Source organism: Echeneis naucrates, chromosome 11 (genome assembly GCF_900963305.1).
Source record: "Echeneis naucrates chromosome 11, fEcheNa1.1, whole genome shotgun sequence".
NCBI classification, from domain to species: domain Eukaryota; kingdom Metazoa; phylum Chordata; class Actinopteri; order Carangiformes; family Echeneidae; genus Echeneis; species Echeneis naucrates.
In genome coordinates, this window is record NC_042521.1 from 9,078,596 (window position 1) to 9,093,815 (window position 15,220).

At 41.3% G+C, this 15,220-nt stretch overlaps 1 protein-coding gene across 2 annotated transcripts in view; it reads left to right on the plus strand.

Annotated features, from left to right (window-relative positions):
* The first annotated feature begins 12,828 nt into the window (after positions 1-12,828).
* ripor2 (RHO family interacting cell polarization regulator 2) overlaps positions 12,829-15,220 on the plus strand; it is a 45,041-nt gene continuing 42,649 nt past the window's right edge. Inside the window, exon 1 of one of the 2 annotated variants that reach the window (XM_029514868.1) lies at positions 12,829-13,069. In XM_029514868.1, coding sequence (XP_029370728.1) covers positions 12,976-13,069 — 94 coding nt within the window. In that variant the 5' untranslated portion in view covers positions 12,829-12,975. The remainder of the gene's footprint in view (positions 13,070-15,220) is intronic. The other variant, XM_029514869.1, reaches the window with a different exon arrangement.

Genomic DNA, 15,220 nt, shown 5'->3' on the forward strand with positions numbered 1-15,220 from the left:
TGTTGAGTACACAGACTCATCTTTGTTAGATTTGCACCGAAATAAAATATCATTACACATCTGGGTATGCGAAAATAAAATAATTTCCTGGCATGTATGTCGTTTTACAATCACATTATCCGTAGCTACTCATATTCACACTCACCAATACCCTCCTTATGTTTTCATGTTCATGCTACTACAAACTGTTCATTTAAACTGGGGAACCGACTATATATTATAGTTGGATGACACACTCCTCTAAATGATGTTAAAATGTTTTCAATAGCTTGCACTAAAAATGCTTTGCAATTTATCATTAAATTAAAGTTAAGGGGAAGAATGCCACATACTCAACTCCTGTCTCTTTCACTGCAGCACTGTCTTTTCAGGCTGCACTTTAAAGAAGATGCATGGCACTGAAGGTTATTGATTATTTCATCCGTCTTTGAGTGGCTTTGGCCATCACCGCTTAGCTCGGCAATTATTCATGAGAGGACAGTTTGTAGGGTTTTCACTGCAGGTCACCGCAGAGCTGAGGCCTTTTGGGCTGCATTTTATATTCATTATTATATATTATATTATATATTATTTAGTAACCTGCTACATTGATTTACTTATACATCTCAGTGTTGTTCTTTCACGTAATTAAGAGTTAAGTATCTTGCTGTGTGTAGACGGGAGTCATCTCATTGATTCTTGTGATATTTCCAAACACATCAGTGTTTTCTTTCTTACTTACTTACTCTTCTTCCATCTGTTGACGTGTGTATGAATCTTATTTTTAAAAACACTCCGTCTCACACACATTAAGTTGCAGTAGCCTTAGCAACCACCCACTTCTATTTAGAAAGTCTTCCATATCAACAAATGTTTTTCTGTGACTCACTTTGACAGCCCACTCTGCCTTTGTTTATGGCTATAGGGCTAATGGACTGTGGAGCATGTTACACAACATCACACAATATTCAGTACGTGTATGTATTAGGCTATATATTTCCACCGTGTTGTAGGGAAACAGGAATAAATCAGACAACTTAATATCTATCACCAAAAATATGGTTTTATCAGAAAGTTGTGTAACAGCGTGGGACATAACCAATCCACTGAACTCAGAGAAGTTGGAATTACTCCGCTAAACAGAATTCCCATAAATTCCACCACTTTTGTGAAAAACAAGTAACTTTTGCCAAAAAAAATAAAAAATAAAAAATCACTCTGAATATGTGAAAGTCCTAACATGAAATTTAAAATAATTGAAGACTTCTGTTGATTTCAAAGTAAAGTTTGCATCGAACATGACTTTGTCTTAGAATTAGAAGCTTGCAGACACAAGTTATCTCGAACCCATTATTTTCAGTGTACGACGAATGCCTCCCCACTTAGCAAGGTGAAATATTAATATTGCTATCATTATTTCTTATTAAAATCTCAATTGTCTGTTTTCAAACCTTTGTTTCACCAGTAGGTGGCCTCCAGAGTTTGATTTAATATTCGGTCAGATTCATGCTGTATGTTCCTCTGCTGAGCTTAAAGGGAAGTGAGCCGGTATCAGGACTGCACGTCCCCTCAGCTTGGCAGCGTCATAGGGAGGCTAAGGTGATGGAGAAAAAGCAGGTTCAGTTTTTCTGACGCCTTGCTAAAGCCAAAGTGTCACTGCCAGCCTTATAATAAAATGCCGAGGCGAAGGTGTTTTCCATGAATAATCTGTCGGGCTGGTTTTTATGTTTTGTTTAGTTTTTTTTTTTTTTTTTTCGTTGTTGTTATTGTTGTTTTTATCCAAGCTATAATGGAAGTGATCAAAATCAAACACTTTACCAGATTGTGTTGTCCGCTTTGTGCGACCTGCCTGACTCATGCACTTTCCTCTTCTCCTTTATTCTGTTGTCATCCTCCTTCTGTCCCTCACCTCTGCCCTCCCTGCATTTTCTATATTGCTTTCTTTGTTTCTCGTGTCTCTTTGTGCCTCTGCTGCCACTTATCGTTCTGCTATCCTGCAACCCCCCCCCCCGTCTTTGTCCCCTCCTTCCCCTCTGATCTCCTCTCCTCTCCTGAATCAGATTCGTAATGGTGCTCACTCTCTCAAAATCTTCCCACTCCATAGCAACGCGCCTCCTCACTACTGTAGCCTCTGCTGCCGCTGATGCAGGAGGCGGTGTTGGGATGTAAACTACATCAGAGGAGATTACATATCGCCTCGGCTCATTTTCCAGTTGTCAGCTGTGGCTGGAAATGATTGTCGACTTGCCCTCCCTTCTTTCTCCTCCTTTAGTTTATTTCTGTCACGCACTTATTACGTCTCTCTCTTTGTTCCTTCTTTCATGCTTCTTTTGCACGTTTCTCCATCCCTCTCTCCCTTCACCCAGAAAATAATTCAATTCACAACCTTACAGGGCACATGTGAGTGGGGAATTGTGTTAGCCCTCTCTCTGTAATTTCACACAATAAAGTCAACAAGCGGGGCTGCTGCGTGGGCTGCTTATGAACACAGAGAACGACTAATGGGAAAAGAGACAAGGAGAGAGTGAGAGACAGAGGGAGGAGAGAACAAAAAAAAAAAGAAGTGCTGCCTCCATGTCCCAAAGAAAGACACGTGTTTCACTTATTACAGCTGTTGCTCTCATTTCCAGCACAGCTTCCATACACGGCAGTATTTTCAGTTACTCATCACAATATTAATCCAGATGCAAAAACCTCTTCTGTAATAATTTCTTTCCAGATATATCAGTCATGCCCAGCTCGTCCAAATTACATTCACCTCAAGATAATTTGAAATTCCAGATAAATCTGAGATTTCTTGCTGCACTGGTAAGAGGCTATTATTGAGACACGTTTTACGCTGCATCCTTTATGTGTATCACGTATTTCTTATTCAAACTGAGAATTGAGAATGTGCACAAAGATAATGGATGCAATCGCACTCAACGTTGGTAGAGCTCAGCATCATGACCCACACAGCTGAAGCAGCACTAAGACGTTAATACCAAGCAGCCTTATGGGGGTTGTGCTGTTGCCCGGTCTGACCTCTGTCCTCTCTGTATAATGGAACGAACATAAATAAAATCAATGGAGCATCATGTTTTTCATCCAATCCTGAGGCAATGAGGGAAAAGTTCAGATTGACCTTATCCACTGTTGTTTTGTGGAGGCTTTACTTTTTTATTTCTTTATTTATCTTATTTTTCTTCAAATGCACAATTCAGGGAATTATAGATTTAGTTTATCTCGATGCAAAAGGATGAATTACATTGAGGAATAGTCTATGCTTTGTCGGCTCTGCTTCTTCACTCAGTCCAGAGACCTCCAGGTTCTCATCTCTGGATTTATTTATCATTTGCCAGGTCGCCATTTGGTTTCTTTTGGGTTTTGAGAAACATCGCTATCAAAGACTAAACACACTTAACAGACAACAAGAAAGCCCCCCACCTTCTCATGATTTTAGTGTTTTCATTGAGACGCATCTTGAAATTGTTCTTGATGAATAGTGTAAGGTCGACTGGTCAAACTTGATGCAAGTTTCAGTGTCTCAAGGCCAAGGCTGAAAGATTTGGCATCCTCTGAGTATATGGCAACACTAGCTCATGAGCTCATGGTTCCCATGTCACTGGGCTTGGGTCGGGTTGCCAGTTTCTTCTTTGTGCTTCTCAGTGGAACTCCTGGGTTTTCATGGTGGCCAGGATGTGGCTGTATTGAGTGTCATTCCCCTCAGAGGGATGCCAGACTAAGATAATTGTATGTGTGTGTTCTTGCTTGCAACCAAATAAGATGCTGGCCTTGGGTAAACCCATGCTGGCTTCACCAATGAGACGAAACATTCAAATGCTGATGGACCGGAAAGCAAGTCCTGATTCGACTCCCCAGCATTGTGGGAGAGTCTTTGTCTCTGTCTCACTCAACTAACGTTTACGCCATATGTTCGTTGTTAATACTGTTCGAGCTGTGTCTGCAGCATCAAGTCATTTTATTCATATACATCCTGTTTTATAGCTGCTTTGTACATTTGAGGAGTGTGTTTTGATTAAAGTCAATCTATTTTATACATAAGATGGGGCCAGTTTACTGGTCTTTAGGAGTAATACCCAGCTTATAATATAATTGTACAATGTCACCTGTTGCTCTGAAGGAGCTTTGTAAAAATCTTTTGTAATTTCTGTCGATGCCATGGTGATGTCATTATGGTTATCTCAGAATGAGGACCAAAAATGTGTAAGTCACAACCTGAGGGCATGACGTTCACTGGATTTGAGAATATACCAGCCTAAGGGTAAAAAAGGCTACCAAGTTGCATGATGGCAAATGAAAGATCCAGACATTTTTTGGCTGAGACTTACAGATCAGGACAGGTCTGCCGCTTTGTTCATCCTCATCTGTCTCCTCAACAAATCAGTTTGAGTGCGATACTAATCAGTTCAGTGTCGGAAAATCATAATGTTTATATTCATCAATATGAATCATATTAATAATCTTTCCAGCTAATGGAATAAAAAAAAAAAAAAAAAAAACCTAAATGATACCTTCTGCTGGTGGCAAACTGTGGCATCCCCAGCAAAGGACACTTTTACATAAAAGTTTGTAATAGTTTTAGAGTGTTTTATTATTTAAACATGATTTATCAGGAATGAAGGAAGGAAGGAATGAAACTTTAAATATTTGCTGTGAATATCAGAAATAATTGTGACATTAGCTTTTTGAACATGAAAATAAAAAAAGTCTCACCTAAACCACTGACAAAAATGGAGATGTATGTAGGTCACATATGGGTGGTACATGTCAGGACTGCAGGGAGAAGGACAGATGTGTAGGCAGAGCAGATGTCATTATTCTGGACACAAAGTGTGTGTGTGTGTGTGTGTGTGTGTGTGTGTGTGTGTGTGTGTGTGTGTGTGTGTGTGACTTGATGAACACACACACACCCAAACAGACAGGCTTTTAGTTGGATTTTTTTTTTTTTTTTTTTAGATGCCCTCACGTGCGGTGATGAACTGTCACTGCAGTTTCTAGCCCAGCTCACACTGCCCTTATTTCTCTGACCATCCCGGCATGAAGGCGACATGTGTAACACTTACAGTGACCAGCTCTGCCATCTTCCAGCCCTGAGGCACCCTGCGGCCTGCACCCTTCTTTCTAACTTACGGCTATTTTGGCATGATTGAATTCCCCTAGTAGTGTTCAGGCAAAGCAGCTGCAATAGGCGCTCAGTGTAATTTTACACACTGTTGGCCAACCTTCCTTCCATGTCTCCACCCTGTTTCTCAGAAGCTAAGCTGTGAAATCGTCCCTTCCTGTTCACGTGGTAACATTTGTTTGAATCTATTACTGTATCCCCCTTCTCACTCCAGATTTTATTCGATTTTATCCTCTGAATCCAGGTGTTTGTGCTCTGTGTTTGCAACTGCGTACATGCCACGTGTTTTAAACCTGAAAAACACCAACAGGGCTGGTCGTGACCTCCAGTAATATTTTCCACCTAGAGCTTATTGCCTCAGTTACCCATGGTTTCTTTTTTTTTTTTGTTCTCTAAGCTGGCTTCCCCATTTCTACACCACCCAGGTGTTGATAATAATAATGTAAGATAGATGACACAGTGATGTGGTGGGTGTGTGGTATGGGAGCGGAAACTGTGGTTTGCAGAATTTTCGCCACCCTGTTGCCCCACCCTGCTGCAACTCTCAGCATCTGTTTTCTGGACGTCCTACTCAGTTCTTTGTTAAAAATAGAACAAGGTTATGTAAAACCTAATGAACCACTGTTGGCTCCCTGAAGAGACCTTCTCAGTCTTGAGGGTGATTTAAAACAGGAGGAATATGAGCGTACACTCATGCACATTTTGGAATGTGATGTTCATAAATACTGTAATACTGTTGCAAATTCTTGAGAGGCAAAAATGCAATTCGCAATAATAACAGTGGCAGATTTGCAACTTAAAATTCTCAGTCATTCTTCAACAATAAATCTCCAGTGTGAAACAAAGCCTGTCTGAAATGCCAGCAGTATAGCGGTGTAGCTTTACACGCCTTGGTCGGACATGCTACCTTTCACTGTTGCAGTTCAAATTTATGTGTAAGCAGAGCGCCTGTAAAAGGAGCTCTTATACTTTCCGTGGCTTTGCAGGGAATATTTGGTTATGGGGTAGTTATTTAGCTGGACGAGCTAGCAGCAGCATCAGTCTGCATCAAGCAGATTGACTTTTTATTTAACATATTTCTGCTATGTTTGATCTGGCGTCACTCGTGCAAAAAGAAAAAAAATTCACAAACACCCCCAGACTCCTCCAACTCCTGACAATAGCGGAGCACAACAACCTTAAGCAAATCCGTGTAATGAAGCTCACCCTCCATATTGTCTTTAGTGCATCAGTTTCTAATTTGATAGTGAGAGCCACAAAGACAGTCTGATGATTCATTTGGTTGAATGCTCCGGCTCCCTGTTATCGCTCCCCTCCAGGTGTGCCCGGGAGCATCAGGGCCCAGCATGGGCACTGCCATCTCTGCTGTGCCAGTCTGTGCAGCTGGTGTGCAGCGGCTGTATCGCTGCCATTGTCTGATGCCCTCTGTGCACTCTGGGACAGAGAAAGAACAGCAAAGAGTAAACGGGAGAGAGAGAGAGAGAAAAGGATTCAATTGTAGAACAGAGAAAGACAAAATACAATAGCGGCAGGGAGAGATGGGGAGAGGGCATGAGAATAGAAATTGGTAGTATCACAGAAGTTAGAGGCTTCACACTGACAAGGAGGCTACATTCGGATTATCTTCTGACATAATGTACCGCAGAGTCAGGACTTACCACCATGTGAGGATGAAAAGATATCGATATTCTTTCAGTAGGTATATCTACCAGCTTTACTTTTGGCTTTAATTGGCATTACACTTGCTTTTTATCTCACTGCTCCTCATAAGCGCTAAACCATTAATGTACCAGAGTACATTAAAACAATCACACACTGCATGTTTGTCCAGGTGGAGCTCATGCTGCTGGATGCTGCTGAGAAAAGGGGATGTGGAAGCTGAAATGAAATGGTGCTGCTTCGCACTGTGGTAGATGAAGTCAGTTTTTGGTTAAACCTCAGACTCTGGATCTTCATGGCATTTCATGCAGACATACACTAACTGCACAGTTTTTCTTTGATACGTTTTACTCATTCCACTCTCAACTATAGGATTTAGATAAAAGACCAGCAGTATCATGACACTGCTAATGCATAATCCGGATCTTTTCTTTTTTTTTATTCTTTGATTGTTGAGACACCACAGGGAACTGGATTGTGTATTTGTGTGTGTTTGTGTGTGTGTGTACTTCCATGAGTATGCGTAAGGGCTCCAATGCATTAAAATATGGTTGTTTTCCATCAGACACATGGCAATATGCATGTGTACAGACACACACAAACTCTCACATGTGCACATCAGATGACTCAGAAAGTGCCATGGCAAATTGGATTTACCATGCAATGCCCTCATTGTTGTTACCAGGGTAACCAGGCACCCCATCACAATCATCCCATTTGGTCATCCTTCTTGAAGGGAGAGAAATAGAGGCAGAATGCTGAAACGAAAGGCGGGAAGAGAAGACTCCAATGTCTCTCTCTTACCCACCTCCATCTTTCTTATGACCTCCAGCCTTCATTCTCTCCAACTCTCTTTTGCATTAGTCTCTGGGAATTATGAGGCGATCTCTGGAACTTTCCATTTTCCAAATAGGGTGTAACATTGGTAATATTTGTCCACCCGTATCACACCACCACCCCTATGAACATCTTGCCATAGTTTTGTTAAACTGTACTTTTTCAATTAGTTTGTTCATCTTTCTCCTCCATAAGTTTCCTGTCTTACATCCAACCTTTCATGATGAAATCTCTGAGGTGACCTTTAGTGACCTGCTGTGCAGTGTGCACTCCTCCTAGTTCCATGGACTTGGAAATCCAGTCTCTTCAACATTTATGAATAGGCTTTTTTGTGCAGCAACATCATCCTGTGTGTTGAGCGTGTTCCCCTTTCTTCATTCAAGTTTGTACTTTTTGTAATTTCATTGCTTGTTAGATCATTTCTTTGCATGTTCTGCAGTTCTTCTTGAAAATAAAACATATAAAATGTCACTCAACAAGACAAAGTACTTTTAATCTAGACATCTTTGAAACTGCAAAAAAACTGAAATTGTAGTGGGAATTCATTAGTATTCATTTTTGATGACATAAAACTATTAAAATTTTAAAGAGGTGAATAAATTAATCAGCCTAGCAAATATCCTGTAAGTGTGTTTCTAATTAACTTTTTATTTGTGAACTCTTTGACCTCAATAGCTTGCAGTTGGTAATGATACAAACCAGGCCCAATAAAGTCATATAATTACCAGCCATGGCTGTGTGTGTGTGCGATCATGGCAAACTACCACAGGGAGCGTTTTCAGGTGTTTGTCTGCCTGCAGACAGTATTTTTCACAGAACCATCACAACTTTGCAAAATATGGTCATGAAACTTTACAGGCATACAGTTGGGTTGAAAATGAGGGTTTGAGGGTATCCGATGAATTGTGAGTATTCGTCGGTCAGAATCTCTAATACCAAGATGGTCTCTAATTCATTTTGTTTCTTAATGATCATTCCTTCATATTGAACAGTCTGATCTGAAGGCAATAAATTGCTAGTCCACTTTGCAATAATCTATACGTCAAGTTTCCAATGCAGGAATTTCTTGTCTGATGTTAATTAATTTATTTTGTTTTTCAGTATCAGGCCATTGGAGTATTTGTGCAAATGGCGGCATACTTGCAAATTTACCAGCAGCATAGAATTAGCCTGGATGCTAATAACTTGCTGCTTCCAAGCTGATGACTGATATTTTAGTGCACAGTTCAGGCAGCGGACTGATGCATATAGTCAGCACCAGAAGAGCGAGTGTGTAGGAGGCTGAGGCCGCCTATTCAGCCTCCTGGGATACTCATCATCTGGCTTGATTCAGATGCCAAAGAGCTCCATTGTTTGAGCCCATTCAAACAACACCATTGTACCGACCGGGTCTGATTGTGCGACTCTCTGCAACGCCGCAGCAACAACTGTGTACGGTGTGTGTACTTGTCTGTTTGTCTGTGTTGTGTTTTGTTGGCACTGTGTGTTGAATGTTCAGCATTACCATGGATGTGAATGTCTGTTCTGCCAGTGTGTGTGTGTGCGGCATTGTGTGTTAGAAGCCCAGCAGCATGCGTTTGCATTTCCCAAAGCAGGGGGTTTTCTTTGCTGGTGACAACAATGTGGCCCCGTCATTGAAATGCGGCAGGGCAAATGCAGCCCAAACGTGACCCCGTTTTTATGGAGCTGCAGCCTGAAGCTTGTGGTCCGAAGCTGCTACTTGTTGAAACCCCTTTAAATGCTGTCTTCATATTTGTTAATTTTCTTGTGTGGGTTTAATCACAGGCGTGTTTTGAAACAGGCGATGATGAATATGGCAGTGAGCAGATGGGAATGGGCTGTTTCTGCCCAGGACAGCGGGCTTTCATTGGCCTGTCTGTGTTCGATTGTATTTTCTGTTGGCTTTTGTGACCAGTGATTCTTCGCTCCACCATCATGTTAGTCAGATTGTCCCAGCTGGCTTCAGTGAACCACCACACTGTTTATGAGCATTAACCACAGCTAGAAGTTTTAACACAGATCATAATACAACCACGTATCTTGGAGAAATATTTGAATGGCAATAATTTGTCGTTATAATTTCATTTTCTTTTGAAAAGATTCATTCTGTGTGTTCTCAGATTTTTCTTTGGTAAATCTCATTTCACCTTTTTTGCTTTCTGTTGTTCCCCTTTCATTTGGACCTGGACGTTCCCTGGTGTGTGACTAACAGCTTCTGGATCCTAATTCTGGATTTTTGAGATGCTTTTCTACCACTTCTCATCTTAGGTTGAGGAACTCTGTCCCATGCTGCTTGGTGTGAAACACAAGGTAAAAGGACTCGCCCTGTGTGCGCGTGTGCATGTGCACTGAGAGTTTTTTATAAAAAAAAAAGCAGAAAACTGAGAAATGAATTGATGAATAAAGTAATCATGTAAGGACGTCTCTCTGGGGAAGTGCTTGTGTGCACCGTCACTTATAGGATTCGGCTGGACTTGTATCTAACACAGAGACATTAATCCAGCTGTTTCTGCTATGTTTATGTCCAACCTATGTGAGTTTTGTTTCTTTTCGCCTCTGTTTCAAACCCACTGCCTGGTCGTAATTGCGCTAGCTAAATCAAGTTGCTTCAGCCTCAGATTTTGTCACACATGTTGGCTCTTCTGCAACTTACTGTCGCCTGCACCACCCACCTCTGTGTAGGTTCGCAGATGTTTATCTTTGGAGGCAGCGGCAACCTTAAACACCATAAATCAGCCACATACATTAATACAGATGGAATTTTTTTTTTTTATAAATGTTATAAACGTTTGGAGGGAACACAGTGCAAACAAATTTTAGAACAATGTCAGTAATTCAGTGAAAGATGTTCCAGTTCAGTGAGTTCCCCTTTTCGATGTTTCACTTATAGAAAGTAGCTTGTGTGGGTTTTTTAGGTTGTAGTAGCCGAAGCAGTTCCAGGTCTCCTCTTTAGAGCTGTTTTACTTCCACCTTTAGCTTTAGTCTTGTTTCCTGCCTGTTTGGGCGATGAGTAAACACTTTCTGCCCAACCAATACTACCAAACACCTAACTGTTGTTAGTTTTCACACCACCCTCCTCATCAGCCTCAGACATATGGGAATTCGTACACTCAGCTTAACAGAATGAATTTACAGCTTTAAGTTCAGAGTAAATGTTCTGCACATGTAGTCAGACCCAAATCAAACCTCCCCAGTAGTGCTTTGTCTGGACCAGTCTCAGTGAAAATGAATTTGTCTCCAGGTTCATTCCCTTGAGCTTCATCCTTAAAGGGAGATGGTGGCAGGGGAGAGGAAGCTTGAAGGAAAAGTGATAATGAAGCGACTTGAGGCCTACTTTCTATTTTGGTTGGGTTGGTTTGTCTAAATGGGATGTGAGTCAGAGAAACTGCACTTTAAAGACAGACGGAAGCACAATGTGAAAAAGAGGAAGAAAATTCTGTGTGTAGCTGCTTTCTTAAAAACATTCATTTATTTCATTGAAGAATACATAAAAAAAAAAAAGAGAGGGCCTCTTTGTTAACAATGATGCAGGTGTGAAATTGAAATGCTTGAGAAAGACTGGTGAGGGGCATCCTGGGATTGGTGAAACTCCAAGAAGCTTGATGAAAACCATTTCAGAGCCGCAAAGTATAGTCACTCTGCCCACAGCCGACTGGAAGGTTGTTATTACACATGACTTGATTTGTATTCACAAATTGCACCTAGTTTGTTTCGGGTGTCCAGCTGTACCAAACAGTGCTAAAGCTGAAGCCTGTCTAATGCTGCTATTTTTTTATTTTTTTTTACTTTGTGCAGTGCTATTGTAACAGCCTCTAGCCCAGTTTGTGTCCTTCATTTGATCGTCATTTTGCATTTTTCTGTAGATGCAAATGTTGCTGATTGAGCGATCCAGTTACACCACCAGTGAGCCAAATGCTGCATAATAGGAGTGAGTCAAGCCAACCAGTAAGATTACCCTCACTGGTTGGCCATCCAAGTGCTAGAGTTTCCTTTTGTAGTCTTCTCAGAGCCCTTTCACAAATGTCTTTCTGAATCAAACCAAGCTATGATGTGTTCCAGGCCCATGCAAGCTCCAACCAGGTCTTGTTATGTAGTAGACTGTTGCATTAAATAATGAAGTCAAGTTTGTAGAGCCAAAAATAACTCACAACTAAGTTTAAGACCTTGCCAGTTTCTGTCCTGTCAACCTGTCCCTTTTTTTGTTCGACGATAAGAAAATATAAAATCTTTAAAATAGGTTGATCTGAATTAACATTCTAATTTTGGTGATGCATCTTTGGAAAAATCTGGGACATAAGTTAGAAATAAGTAGCTGTGATTTCTGTGTAAAGAGTAAAGACTTGGAAGCTGGGAAACACATCAAAAAAAATGGGTCGCAGACTGAAAATGCTGTTTTCCAGAATGACTAAATATTCTTTGAAGTCTCCAGAAATATATTGATAAGAGCAGTACATGGTGTCACACAGCCTGCAGGGCTGTTTAAAGTTCAGCCCCTGTTTATGCTTCTACACTTACTGCAGCTGTTTGTCTAAAATGTACTCTGAAATGGGGATTGTGTGAGAGATGTTCCTGCAGTGTCTGAATCAGAGCAGGTGAGTCTGTTTATACGCCACATCCTGAGCAGCACCATAGAAACTTTGAGCAGCAGCAGACGACACCCGGCGCTATCAGTGATGCCGAGTCCTTTTCAATGTGGGCCAAGTGAAAAAATAGCAGGAGCAATCAGTGTGGTCCCATGAGTCCTAGTGAGCTGTGAAGGAATGACAAGTAGGGCCGACATCTCATCTCAGATGCCATGCCATAAACACACAAACAGTCCCGCACACACATTTCACACCCATTCTGCGTGCCCCTACTGGCTCGATATATAAAATCTAATTATTTCTGTTAATCACCAGGCACCAGAGCTGACTCACAACAGAGAGAACTGTGCATATGGACATACACACAAGTAGACACACATGTACACACACACACACACACACCCACATACTGTACATGCATACACACACAGTGTGCACACTTACTCATACAAGTGCTCTTTAAACAGCATGCTCTCACTTCAGTTTTTACACAGGATGTTATGAAACACTGCTGCTGAAACTTAGCGAAGGTCGCTGGGAGTCCTCTCTCTCACCCAAACACCCACACACACACACACACACACACACACACATTCTCATGCTGGCAGCTGAAGCTCAGTCCCAGTCCTCTTCTACTTGAGTGAGGAGCCTGGCGGTGATCGGACTGTCGCCTGAAGCGAAGAGGCCGCGCCGGTGTTGATTCAATCTTACATCCCAGTCACTCTCTTCAAAGCTACAGCCAGTCAGCTGAGGGAAAACGAGGGGGAGAGAAGACGAGGAAGAAGAGAAGTGATGGCTATGGCCGACATTGTGGAGGATGACCTGGAAGAGATGATGCGTGAGGAAGCGGAGGACGTCTTCTATGCAGACGGTAGGCTTGCAAAGGGTCAGTTGTGAAGCACAAGGACAGGCGCGGGGTTATAGGTGGGCTGCAGGCCCGAGACAGCTGCTCAGGAAGGAGAGCAGGGTCAGGCTGCTTGGTTTGGGATTCATGTTGTGGTCAGGGTTAAAGAGGATAGAAAGTGATGGTTGAAATGGTGCTCAGAGGAGTTTGTTTCAGCTGTCAGGTGAGATTCTTTTACATGTGGTTGAATAGGCACTGATACACAAACTAATGTGGGGAAAAAAAAATCACCAAAATATGATTGATCTTACTGTTGGCGGCAGCAGAAACACTTTATCTGTGTGATGAATGCAACTGATGAAAACTCCATGTTTCTTTATAGATATTTCAACTTTTACCCTTTTTTAGAAAGCAGAGAAGAGCTGTGCCCTCTGCTGTGTGGGCGGTCTTGTATAACAGGCAGATGTGTTTAACCAAACAATGTACACCACAAGAAAATGTTTTCAACATGTACACAATATTCAAGTGTTCATAACTTACAGTCAGCTGAGAACGAGCTGTAAAGGCAGCACCTGAATGATGAATAATGAATGAATATTCACAGGTAGACAAAAAAAAAGGGGGAAATGCTGTTTGGTTTGCTGATAATTGAGTATTATGTAACAGCCTTGATTGCAATATTGTTTTAAATATGCATATTTCTTTCTTAATGGCATAAAAGACCCGTACGCCGATCATACCTGCAGAATAAATGCAAAGCTACAACTAGCAGTCAGTTATCTTAATTTAGCTAAGATAAAACACTGAAAGCAAGGGAAACTGCTTGTGTAGCTCCGTCCAACAATCAATTTGCCAAATTCCCAGAAGCTTGCTATCTATTTAGTTCACAAAGAAGAAACAATTTCACACTCCTTGTAAATTGTCATAAAACATAGATTTGTTATTATTTCAGAAATAGCAGTTTGTTGCCTGCCTGTGGAAAAATGTTCAACTGCACTTATTTTGGAACCAATTTCACAGTTTCAGTGTAAATTGTTCTTCTCTAGCTAAAAAAAAAAAGAATAATAGTAATAAGATAAACTGGCCAACTGCTTCCACTGTACACATCACTCCACCATGGCCTTAATGCATTTTCAGATATAGTACATCGAGTGTGACGAGTGGACAGTGAGCAGGAGGATATTCCAAGATATTGCATCATTTGGTGTGTAATATATGTTAATGCCTCCTTTGACCCACTTCTGACTGAGATGAGGCCGCTCTCTTTAAACAACACAGCCAGGAGCTGCGCAGCCAGATGACTCTCTGAAACCAACCAGCCAATCGCAGAAACAAGATTTGTGCAGAAGCTGGCCAGCAGGCATCACTGTGTTTATTCATGGTCGCAGCTGAAGGTTGCACAATATGGACCACTTATATTTTCTATTCTAATTAGATCTTCGGATTAGTCATGGAAGTAAGATGGTGTGCGTTGTGTTGAATATTTAAATGTTTGATTCTCTATGGTGCTGAATGCAAATTTACCATCACTGGCCTATTTTCTTTCAAAATAATTAGTTTCAACATTAGGAGTGGATCTGTAAATCCACAAAATTAGAGCTTACTATTGAATGAGCTCAGTTGCTTAGTTGTGTGATTTTAGTTGTATACAGTGTTACGTGCAGTGGAAATCTGGACCCCCACAAGGAACCAGAAAATCTAATTAAAGCAAATCCAGATGACTCCTGGAGCCGGGGAAATTTTATGGCAATACAATAGCTGAGATGTTTTATTCTGGACCACATTGCTGGAGCAAAGATTTGCCGTAACCATCCCTATAGAGTAAAAGCCTAAAAAACACTGGTTTAATGTCATTAAATACTCATTTGTTTTTTATGCAGACAAATCAATGGAGAACTGCACAATACAAAACCCAGGATGGAGGCCCTGAAACAAACAAAACATGTTTATTACCACAACCTATATGTAGCACTGACCTCAGAGTAACTGTAATAAAACTGCAGGAGATCAAACATATTAGCTGTCAGCTCTGCGCTCACAGTGACAATAGTTGTTGTATATAGCATTGCAGGGTTGTCATTACTGTGCTGCTGTCAGTAGAAAACTGAATTATGACTGCAGCGATACTACTTTTAGCCCGGGCTGATAGACAACCACAGGCATTCTTTCTCCCTCCCATTATCTGCCTCTCGT